This window comes from Neomonachus schauinslandi, chromosome 3 (assembly GCF_002201575.2).
Source record: "Neomonachus schauinslandi chromosome 3, ASM220157v2, whole genome shotgun sequence".
NCBI classification, from domain to species: Eukaryota; Metazoa; Chordata; class Mammalia; order Carnivora; family Phocidae; genus Neomonachus; species Neomonachus schauinslandi.
The window spans coordinates 107,990,116-108,003,025 of record NC_058405.1 but is presented as its reverse complement, the minus strand read 5'-3'; the positions used below and the strand labels follow the sequence as shown (position 1 = coordinate 108,003,025).

Sequence of the window (12,910 nt, the reverse complement as noted above, 5' to 3'; positions counted from 1 at the left end):
GAATTTAGAGTATTGGTATCCTGTCTTCGTTAGCTTCCAATTGACAGGTCTGTGTAGTTGACCATATATATCTTACTTCAGATTCTTTGACAGACTCAACTCAAGAAATTATCATCAAAATAAAAATTTCTCAGATTTATGTAAAAAAATAAACACTGAATCAAGAAAATGAGTTGTTCACAGGGAAGTAAATGAACACTCAGAACAGCAACAGCTTGCTATTCCAAGTCTGAATTAGAGGAAAAGATACGGTGCGCTACTTTCTGTGTGGTTATGAGACCCGAGCCTACTCCTGACTATTCTCAGGCATGTCACTTATAAGTCATAGTTGCCATTCAATTACTTGATTCAAAACAGCAGGCCATTGGTGTTGAAACAATATCTAATGGGATATGACTTCCTCTGATGAAAATGAGTAAAGAATGGGTATTCTATTAGCTGCTGCATGGCACACTTAAATGTAGTATCCAAAAACTGATGAACATAAAATCTTTAAGGAAACATACCTTCAAATGTTTAGAGTAGCTGGGTATAGATAGAAAATAATATCATTTAGAATGACATAATATACAATTATCAGAATGGTTTACATGTTTAGAAAATAGATTGGGAAACCATGCAAATCATACAGCTATCTTCAACCAACGACATGGTCATTGATTTTGTTTTTTTAAGTTTCAACGATATGCAGGTGTAACAATGGTGTGTAACTTTCCATGAAGACTTAAGCAAGGTTGAATGTAATTTATCCATTCATTCATCATTTATTGAAAATCCATTATGTGCCAGGTACTGTGAAGAGTTAAAAATAAATCCACGCTCTCTACATAAAGTAGCACATGATGGACTGAGGGTAATATTTTAAATATTTTTCTTCTGTAAGCTGTGCTTCCACTCTAAATCTCAGGACATTCTTATTTCCTTAAAAATTGCGTGATTTGACATTTTGGGTCTACAGTCTACTATAAGCTCAAGAACTCTTACAGCAGTATCATTTTAGAGTTATTTTGGTTTTGCAGTTCTTCCTCTCAAAGTGTTCTGCCCCCGATTTTTTTTTGTCTGAACTGAAAATAGAAAGTGGCTTGAAAATTATAAAATTCGACAAAAAGGTGTAAAACTAGCAAGGAAAAGATTATTTGAACCCAAGAAAACACACACTTTTAATTCCACAGACTGTAAGATAACCTTTCACAGAATTTAGAAGAATCACTAAGACAAAAAACTTTTTCAGGTTTTCAACCAACGAAACCTGGGGATGAGTAAATTACTCCAAAACATCCTACAGAGGAAAATGAGCCATGTTCAATTATATGGACCCATGCAACTACTTCTGGAATCTGTATGTCTTTTTTAATTTATATGTAGATCAATGATTAATGCTTAAGTTGCACACTTCATTTGAGAGTGTGAAAATTCCTTGGAAAAAGAAATTCTTTTCTAGACATTTTAAAAGGGAACTTTATTTATTAGGAAACCCACAAAAGAGTATAATAGTTTGTTCTCATTCACAGCTTCCTGAATTAACTTAAGATTTCTTAATTATCACAAATTTTTAAGCTCTAGTGAAATGTTTATAAAAATATAATGTATAGATTCTTGTTCAACCAAAAAACAACAGATTATTTCACAAAACAAAGTGACACTCTGGAAGAGCTTTGATAAATTTTTTGATTATTTTTTTAATCAGTTGGTTCACTTTATGCAACAAGAATTTTTTAAGATTCTATTTAAAAACTACAAATCCAGTTTTGAATCCCAGGGCAACAAATATTTGAAAATCTTTGTCTGCCTTATTATTATTATTTTTTTTGCGCCTTTTTATTGAAAACCTGAAAGCTTTCCAAATGCATGTGATTTTTTTTTTTTTCAAATTTTGTAAACATTTGCTTCCAGGCTAAAACATCCTGCCAACTTTCAGCCAAGATTATTTTTATGGTTGAACTATTAACTTCTGAATATGGGGGCTTATAATAGAAAAACTCCCAGGCCCAGAACTCTCATCATATAAATGACACCGCTATAGGATATTTAGACTATTACATCTCGACATGAGGAGGTGTTGCATTATTTAAATCCTCCATTCACACAATAAGAGACTAATTTCCTAGGGTATTAATTTTGGCTCTGTTTCCTTCCAACTGACTCGAAGGGAAAGTATGGTAAGAACCTAAACTTTAACATGGGGGTGGAACCGGGTGGGGGTGGAGGTTGGAAATTAGACTCAGGCTTTATCTGGGAAGAGATATTATTTATTCTCATGCATTCTGGACGCAAAAGTGTGGGAATATCCACTGACTGATTTGACCAGAGCCACATTGCTGGATACATTAGATAGCCTTGCTGGTTATTGAACTGCACATTTATTCCTCCATTAACTTCTGTTATGTTTAAGCCCTCTTTCTGATAATAAGACTGTTGTGTATTGCGAGATATAGATAAACTCCATGAAATGTCACTAATAAGTACAGTGACTTAATTCCCAACCGTGGGCGCACAGAATTTGTGAACATTCAGGGTAAGCTTGCCATTCAACAGCAAGATCTTACAAGTATTTTCTTAAGTGGGAATAAGTTTCTCTGGAACAGAGAAGCGGGTCTCAGGTAACTATGGTCGACTTGGTAACTCGTTCAATCATCGTCTTCTCTTCATTACGGGACCTTGCAAGAGTGCCCTTTCATCCACATTTGTTTTCTTAATTGCAAAATGCAGCTTTTTTTCTCTCTCTCCACCTTGTCATCTCTGATTTCTTTTGGTTGTCTTTTCCCAGTTTCTCTTTTATACTCTTGCTGGCTGTTTCCTGTTTACTCTTTTTTGATTTTGTCTTCCCCTCTAGCCCTGAATGTGGCTTTCTTGCAGACACAGAGGCCCCAGCACGACTACCCCAAAGAGCCAATTCCAATTCCAACTTGGACCCAGCACAACACTAAAGCTGTCAAGAAAGTGGCTGTCGTTGGGGTTGCACCAAAACAAAACAAAACACAAAACACAAAAACACGAAACTGGACTTAATTTTAACTCACAAATAAAACCCACGGAAAATTCGCGGCAAACTTGTATGGAGCTTCTTTGAGGATCAGCTCTTTTGTAATTGCATGTGGATGCCTAACTTTAGGCATGAAAAGCAAGCACTTAAAAAAAAAAAGCAACACATAGGCCAGTGCCCTCAGAAACATTTTTGTTCAGTCCACAAATATTCTCTGGGGAAAAAGAAAAAGCGCTTATCTTGAACTCTTGATTTTTTTTTTTTTTGAGCATGTAATTTTTATCAGTTTGTTTTGTTTTTGTTACTTTTTTTTTTTCACTCACTGCTTATAAAACTAGCAAGCAGAAGTCTCTCTGGAACAAGATAGAATCATAAAAGTTTTCAAGAATCTCGTCACAAACTAAACAGTACAAATTGCACATTCCTCATGGAAGTATCAGCCTTTCGTGCGTGCCTGGATCCAACTATAATAGATTATCCCAAAGTGGGAAAGAATGAACAGTACAAAATTAGCAGAACTGGGAGCAGAGCTTGTATCGTGAAGGCAATTTGATCTGTACTTTAGGGGTCTGGATTCTCAGGCATTGGGAAAAGACTATGTAAAGTTTTATTTTTGCAAGTGAACACTTGCTAAGATCCCAAGAGGCAAACTGATGCACTGAATCAAGTATCAGGAAAATTATATTCACAAGGACAATGCTTGGTATGTCTTAGCATAATAGCTATACTACAATCATGTCTGTTATTTGTATAATAAATACATATATGTACATACCTTACGTAATATGCAAATGTCACACGCACACACACACACACATAGTAAATATCCATGTATTTATTTTATGTATTTAAAGATCCATGTATTTATGTATATTCGATGTTCTGAATTTTTAGGAGTCAGATAAGCACATCCCTGAGTAAGTATATAACTCTACCTTCGTATAATACTAACGATTATGTCTAAATATCCCCACAGTGGAGAAATAGATTTCATTTATAATGCCATGGGCTTGTTGATGTGACGTTCTCTCAAACTTCATGTAATAGCAGAGGAATTACCAAAAAGAAATAGTTAAGGTATAATAATAATTCTAGTCATTCTTTTTCCAAGTTGCTATAATCTACCCAAAGATAACTAATTGTTCAAAGTAAACATTCCACTCTGACCACAAAAGGAATCCATTACACAAACATATAATTCACAGTCATTTTTAGTGGGTTGTAAACAGTTTGGAATGAGCATAAAATGGGACAAAAATCAAAGTGAGCATTTTGAAATGAAAAAGTGTTTGCTACAAAGGTCAGTCCCTTTGCTTGGCAAACTATGTAGAAAAGCCTGGGAAAGTGCTGATCACACAGGCAATGAGGGAATTTTAAAGCCAACAGCCTCCTTGTTTCTTTAAACAGACATCGGAACCTATAACTGGATCCTGTCAAACAAATGACAGCAAAAAAAATATAACAGCTGCTAAGAAGTCAAGTTGAGAGATAAAGTTTTCGAGGCTGAGGACCTTCTCAGAAGTAGACTAAAGGTCTTTCTTAAATCTTTAAAGCAAGGTTATGTATCCCAGGGTGGATTTTGGGCACCAAGTCAAAAATGTAACTTTGTGTATCATTCTTGTCATAGTATTTTGTGTTCCAGAATAAAGAAAGAGGACAAACTTGGTGATCAGCATCTGCCGAGAGTAGCTTATAGCTGGAGTCATCAAATGGTACCATTTATTTTTAATTGTGGTTAAAAAAACCCCCACATAATATAAAGTTTACCATCTTAGCCATTTTTAAATGTACAGTTAGGTAGTGTTAAGTACATTCACATCATTTGCGACTGATCTCCAGGTGTCATTTTAATGCTGGTAAGTAGTCTGGGGTCATACTGACTAGGACTGAGGCTCATGGAGGAAGAATGTGTTGTTAAACCATATTCCAAAGGATGAATTCCTGTCCAAACGAAACTGACCCTTTTAAACGGTCTTATTCCCTTATAGACAAACATATATTAGTTACATAAAAATGTATTTAGAATAGAAATATGACTATTCATTTAGTTAACTCCATTATATATGAAAGAAGTCTTTGGGAAAGTCTGGTATTGTTGGGTGGAGAAAGGACTGTCTTTTGGATATCTCACATGAAGTGACTCCTCATATTGAACTGGTAAGATACGTCAGGAAAATAACCTGGGAAATAAGATGAATTAAACTTCTGCTCTCAGCAGAAGGCTGAAGCCAGACAAATATGTGTTTATTATTCAGGGTTTATTATGTCATTTAAAATATATTTAATCGTATATTTAGTATTAAGTACTATTTCATAATATATTTAGTATATTGGATATATTTAAGGTATACATGATGATTTGCTGTGATTACTACAGTCAAGCTAGTTAACATATCATCTCCTCCCATATCTACTAATTTGTGTGTGTGGGTGATGAGAACACCTGCAACCTACTGTCTTAGAGTAACTATAGTCATCATGCCTGTACATTAGATATCTAGATTTGTTCAGCCTATAATACTGCAATTTTCTGCCCTTTCACCAATATCTCTCCTTTCCCCCCACTCCCTATTATGTGATTTTTAAGCAAACAAACTCCCCTTACCTTAAAAAAGAATATTATACGGTTTATTTTCACTTCTAGTACCTGTTCTTTTCTTTCATAACACTCATAATAGTTTGGTACTCAGCGAATTGTCTTTATGCTTAATGTATATTCCCTCTATATTCTCAACTGGTAGCATGGAGAATGACACATGTGTAGGCACTGAAGAGATACTTGTTGCTGGAATACAATAAACACTTGGTATGTGTTACATCATTCACCCAAAATTTACTGAGTGCTTACAGTGTGTCAGGTACTGGGTAAGGCTCTTTCCCAGGGATGCACCTTCACAGAGTAATCAGCCAGTTACATTTTTTACATAAAAAGAACTACAGGTTAAGGTCTTAATACCAATTGCATCAGTGTAGACTACATACTTTGTTTAAGTCACATCTCCTAAGCCCTTGTCTTCTGAGCGATACAGCTCACTTTATTTTTAAGTATTTTTAAGTAAGCAATTTCTATACACTTTGAGGTCATCCTAAACTACACAAAGTATTCTATAAGTAGTGAAAAGTGGAATTCTCACTGCTTAGATCTACATACTACCAGTATGTCACAACGCCTCCTTCTGCATGCTTGTTTTGTTGGACCCAAAGAAAAGTACCAGATGACCTCAGGCTTTGGGTCACTTTATCATATGTATTGAGCATTAGCTGAACAATGATTCGATATTTGTACGGAAACTGCTTTGGAAGAAAAAACATAAACTGAGTTTTTCTTTGGCTGCTTAACTCTACTCATGCTCTACAACTGTAAAGGCAATACGAGCGTGAATGAAACCCTTGGAAGAGCTTTAAAGACTAACATTCTCCTTTACAGTTTCCCTCCAAGTTTTGTGTATGTTCTCTAGGTTGAGCAGACAATGTCAGAAACCACAGAAAGAACTTTAATCTGGTTAGAATAGTTGGTGAGAGGGAGAATGCTCTGGTGGTTTAAGGGAATAAAGGAAACCAAATCAAGATAAGGAAACACGCTAAACAAGTTATTCGCTAAATTGGTTTACATTCGGCTCACTAATAGATTTTCTTCTAGGCATGTCTGTGAGATGCAAAATTTTTAAAATGTGACTAATATCACTTTACTAGGGTTGATTAAAGAATGCAACTATGCCAAGCACTGGGTAGATTTTCCCTGGTAGACTACAGGAGCATGAACAATTTGGTTCTGTCGATTGCAAGCCAGTAAGACAAATAACTGAATGAATGAATGAATGAATGAATGAATGAATCAGTCAATGAATCAATGAATTAATCAATCAATGGTGAGATCTGCCTTCCTGAGACTGTTTCATTCAAAATCAACCATGTGAGAAGTATTACAAAAATACAGCTACAATTTATAGATGATTCTTTTGTAAAGGTGGGGGAAATAATCTTAAGAGAAAAAGAAAGGAAACAAATCTTTTTATAACACCCTGTGTACTGCATTTGTGAGTTTTGAGGCCATTTCCCTAAGACTGTGGGAGTAAACACACAATTTTCATTAAATGTGCCTTTCCCATAACTGGTCCATAAGCATTTCCCATGACTCTGCCATTGAGTATCTTGGCTGAAGGAGGATCTGGCCATTAGAAGGAGGGCTCTAGATATGCTGAGTCCCAGCCGTGCTGAGAGACTTGGCACCTTTATATGCTACTTCCTAATACCAACCCCGGCATAAAATGTCATCAGAAGCCTGCATAAACATTGGACTTAGATTCACATAAATTATTTCTGTCCTAAGGTGCTTTCTGCCAGAATTTAGTAAAAACAACACTTTGAGTAAATAGAATTGGCGTATAAATGTAAGAATATTAATCCAACAAAATGCTCATAGAAAAATATAATCAAAAGTACACATTCGTAAATCTTGCAATGATGTGAGAGGTTTATCTTGTGCCTCTGAGTTTTTATTGAATATTTCCATAGAGTTCCTTTAAGCTGACACTGCCAGAGTGCTTTGAATTATCAGTTGCTTTGTGGAATTATAAAGTCTTTGAGTTTCATTAAAATGCTTAGGAGTCATTTTAATAATCATATGTGTGATTAGCGCCTGTTTAGTGCTGGATCTACAAATTCATTTTAAAAGTAAACATTGGGACAATGAAATATAATGCCAGATATGATTGCTGCTGTCAGCAAAAACATTGTCTTATTTTATTAAAAATCGCCAACAAAATGCCGTGAACAGAAGATACAGTTTCTATTTATAGATATTTTCTACTCTACTGTATTATGGTATCTGCACACCACCAGGCTATATCTAGCGGAGTTTTCATTTTGCCTCGGGTGTGTACATAAATAGAGAGGTACAGAGTCTTTTTATTACATGTGAGCACATCTTATTATGTACAGCTCCCCCAAAGTCCTATTCGGATATTTGCTCTAATATAATAGTGCTCACACCGTCGGTGCTGAGTATTTATAAGTGGATGAAGATTTCCTGAAAATAATGATAATTTAGCTATTGGCAATAATAACATTATAACATTCTCAGTGATCCATTTTGGCTTTAAGTACTTATTAAATAATATTTATTCCTAAATTATGAACTTATAAAATTAAATGAGATTGCAACATGCAATAAAAACACATTTCTCTCTAAACTCCAATTGACTCCATTTCTCACAGATACCTCTCCTTGTGTTCATTCTGCTTTTACTGTTTTCTACCCTCTGTGAGCTCTCGGCTCTTCTCTCTGATGTGTTGATATGCTTTCCCCCAAAGCCACTCTCTTTTTCTACTTTCCCTACCCACTCGTCCCCTTCTTGTTATTCTCTCATTCCCTACTGATATGGGAATAATAGGATCCCAAGGCTGTCCTTACAGTATAATTAAAGTATGAATTTCCAGGAGTTGGAAATTGCAGGCCATTTTTATTATGCTTCTATAATAAAGCCAGGTAACACTGAGAGAATTAAAATGGCTTTTTCCTAGTAGATAACTTGGTAAAGATTTTTTTCCCCTTGGTTCTATTGTTTTAAGAGACTGGGAGCTGAAAATGGGAATAGACACACCAATTCTTTTTCTGAAAACACCTCTATCTTTTACATGATATATATCCCCCTAGATCCTGGGAATATGTTGTAAACTTGTAACAGATGGTGATGAAGCTTCACATTTTTATACAATACACTTTTTGAGATTCTGCATCTACTGTATGTATCTTCCAGGGAAAATGACCTTGAATGAATGAAGTCATAGTCTGAGGGAAAAACACCCCACAGATAGACCAGCAAAGAAATGATGAGTCAATTGGGTTTTGATTTGTTCCCCATGGTAAGATGAAATAATTTCCGATGAAAAACAGAATACTGGAATATAGGAATCAAAGGTCGTCTTGACACTAGAGGTGCATCTGTTAATTGTTCCAGGAGAACCAGTTAGCCATATTCTATATTGAACAGAAACACATGGAAGACGGGATATCACTGTTTGTGAGTAGGAATGCTATTTGCTTCACTTGGGTAATGTTGGGGGCTTACCAAAAATTGTTCTGGCACAACATCTACCAACATGAATGTTAGGAGGGTTCTAACACTGTGAGTGCTGATATTTTATGAATGTTTTATCACTGGCTTGAAAACAAGAGGTTTGCAATTGAATCAACAGCATGTCAGACAGACAAAATATTAAAAAAAAAAAAAAACATTAGTGGGAATTACTGATGTCCCTATTGTAAAAACAAACTGAAGTTAATAAGAAACTTGATCCTCTCTTAACCGATTAACAAAAGTCAAGTTTTAATTGCATGGCTTCCTAGACAAATCAAAGAGTGCTGTTAACTTGAGCATTGGTTGTTTAGAGGGTGCGCAAATGGGGGAAATTGCTGCATATTCAGTTACCCACCTCTTTTTTCGACAGCTTCAATGCATTGCTTTACAAACCGTGGAACTGTGGAATTTTCACGTTCACACACTGTGTGCAGATGAGAGCCAAAAATTTGATCTGCAAAAGAAACAAAGATGAGCGTCATTAAAATCCAAGATTGCGTTGTTCTTTAATTTGATTCTGTTTCCATACCCACTGCGTGCTGAAATCTGTGTCTTGCATAGGAATTGATTTTTTGCTTTAATTCCAAAGGGTCTATTGCAGAGATACAAAGGCCATAAGTCCCTCCTTTATAGAAGAGGACCCTGGGCCCAGAGAAAGAAAGCTAACACTCCGCCATCGATTAGGCTGGGATGACAGGGCATAACTTTGTTGTTTATAAAATAGTGACAAGGAATTAAGAAAACTTCTACAAAGTAATTAATCTTAATGAATTGGTATCTTCAGTGTTTTAGAAGAAATTTGTCAATGATCACCAAAATTATAATTTTATCAGCATATTTAGAAGATTCGTTTAGGGGGTCAGTGATCTTTGAAGAGGCAAGTTCCAGATTTACTTTGAAGTGGATTTCTTAACATCTCTCCTGCCTTGAATGCCCTTCCTCGACATCTAAGTGTCCCCTTCCCTTTATAGCTCAGCTCTGACCACACTTTCTCCACAAACTCTTTTCTTCTTATCTCAGTGTTGTGTCTCCTTTAATATCAGTTCTTTGGCATACCAGTTCCTCGGGATGTTAATAGGCAATTTGGGGGGGGAAAGGCCTATGATCAAAATGGTTTAGCAATGTTGGGTTAAACAAAGTTAAACAGGTTTCTTTCATGTGTATTCTTATAGCTTGTGACATGCCATTCTGCACTGGGAATCCCCACAAAGGGCTGGAGGATGCACTAGTTCCCAAACTTATTTGAGTAAGATCCTTTTATTTCAAACGGCATCCCTCCAGACTAAGGCTTCTGAGAACACACTCTGAAATCCTAGCCTGGTCTTCTCATTGGGAACATGATTTATCCTACCTTGCATTGTGTATTTACATTTATAATAGATGGAATGTATTTTCTCAAAGCAGATTTGGAGTGCCTACAGGCTCTATGCGTTTGTATGGTCACCAGGGCTTAGCACAGACTCTGGCCCACAGGATTTGCTCATAGATATTTTTTATTGCAGTAAAATATACATAACATACAACTTACCATTGCAACCATTTTTACATGGACAGTTCAGTGGCATTAAGCGCATTCTTTTTTTAAAAAATTTTTTAAAGACTTTATTCATTTATTTGTCAGAGAAAGAGAGAAAGCAAGCACAAGCAGGGGAGAGCGGCAGGCAGAGGGAGAGGGAGAAGCATGCTCACCGCTGATCAGGGAGCCTGATGCGGGACTTGATCCCAGGACCCTGAGATCATGACCTGAGACGAAGACAGACATTTAACTAACTGAGCCACCCAGGCGCCCCAAGCACATTCTTGTGTAATCTTCACCACCATCCATTTCCCAATTTTTTAAAAACAGCATAGATTTTATTACTGAGAATGAATCAAATATTTAGTAGGTTCAAGGGCTTCCCATCTTGCTCAAAATGAACTCCAGTTCCCTACTGCAACTTCTAAGGTAATACATGACCTGCCCTTCCACCCATTAATTGAGTTCATTTGCTCCCTCTCCCCTCTCTCCCCCTCATCACTTGCCTGCTGGCTGTCCACATTACTGATTCTTGTCTATGCCAAGCCCACTTCTGCCTCAGGGACTTTGCACTTATTATGACCTCTGCATGAAACTCCGTTGCATTAAGTCTCTTTTGTAGCCTTTCCTACCCACTTTTTTTTTTTTTCTAAAAAATGGCCGCACTGCATTAGGAACTCTCCATGATACTTTCCTGTTTTACTTTCCTTGGAGCACTTATCTCTGCCTGGCATATTGGATTGATGTGCTTACTGGTTAGTTTTCCCCTGCTTAGAATGCAAAACCAAGGAGAGTAAAGACTATACCTATTTCCTTTCTTACTGGGTCCCTAGTAAGTAGACAATGTTTGGCATATACTAGAAGTTCAAGAAACATTTATTAAAGACATTGTCTTAATCATCAGTGGAGGTCTTCAATGATTTTCAAAAAATATTTGTAGTAGAAGTGGGAGAAAAATAAAATGCGGCATAACAGATTGGTAAGTGAAATATTACAAAGGGGCAGTCAAAATGGAATGTGATGAGACTTGAAGGAAGTCATGATTTTCATCCATTTCTTAGAAAAGTTGATGGCTTGAATTAAGGACAACCTAGCAGGGAGGAGAGTAATTAAGGCTAAAGCACAAACATATTTCAGTATGAAAATGTACATTTTCATCTAAGAGACAGAAAGATGATAAACCCCAAACATATCAACAGAGTGTAGAGAAGTGGGAAATAATCATGTGTATTTGCTTTGAATCCTTGGTCAAGTAACAAAGACTTGTTCAAAAACAGCCACCACTATAAGAAAAAAAAAATGACATAAACTATTACCTAAGAAAAATAACCCACAACTTCAGTTGGAATAATTTAAATTGGCTAGAGATTATAGTCAGGAAGAAATGCTATAAAGCATAAAAACTTCTAAAGGAAATTATTATTCAAATCAATTTCATAAATATTTATTGAGCATGTGGCAGGACACCAGACCAGTCTTTGGTACCCACAGAAGACTTCCCAGAGAAGAAACAAATCCTCAAGGAAAAGTAAGATTTAAGTGAAGAGGTAAGAGAGGGGACAAAAGGCCATTTAGGGAAGATGGAAGGAAGGTATACAAACACATCAGTGATGGGGAAAAATGGCAGGAAGAATGAGATGTGCTGAGGGATACATTCACTCATTCTTATTTAGAGAAATCTTGATGTATTAAGCTTTAAAAGAAGATGAAGATGTGTTATAAGAGCCTTAAATATTTTAGTCAGGTAGGTTAAATTATTTGAAAGTGTGCAGACACCAATGATTTCTTATACATACACTATTCCCCTCATGACTTCTTGTTTTTAGAGTCCATTCGTAAGATAGAGGCTGAAAATGTTCCCTATTGACTTCTGTCTTCCTTGCAGATCTGAGTAATTAGACAGCTATAATCAGTCAAATGTAAGGAGAAATGACTTGGGAAGCTACAAGAGATTTTTTTTTTTTTTTAACCAGCTAAAAGGAGAGGCATGTATGAAGGCACTCTTTCTTTTTTCTTCCTGCTTTGGATATCGTTGTGCAATCATGTGACACTGGAGCTACTGCAACAATCTTATCACCATGAGACACCAAGCTTGCAGACAAAAGCTAACATGATTAAAAAAGTCACAAAAAACCCCAGACCTCGAAGACATTGTTGAAGTTCTAAACCTAAATCATTTTTTTTCTAGATTTCTCATTTAGTGAGATAATATGAGTCATTTTTAACTGTGCATTCTATCCCCTACAGCCAAAACATTCATAACCAAATGGAGGCACAGATTGTGAAGAAGACTGAACACAAGGAGATTAGTTAAGAGGCTAATGTGATCAC

The 12,910-nt window shown here is 36.1% G+C and overlaps 1 protein-coding gene across 1 annotated transcript in view; it reads right to left on the bottom strand.

The window, feature by feature from the left end:
* The window catches only part of ARHGAP15 (Rho GTPase activating protein 15), a 606,659-nt gene that overhangs the window by 211,414 nt on the left and 382,335 nt on the right, over positions 1 to 12,910 (bottom strand). Inside the window, exon 10 of the mRNA XM_021695830.1 lies at positions 9,419 to 9,517. Within this exon, the coding sequence (XP_021551505.1) occupies positions 9,419 to 9,517 (99 nt within the window). The remainder of the gene's footprint in view (positions 1 to 9,418; positions 9,518 to 12,910) is intronic.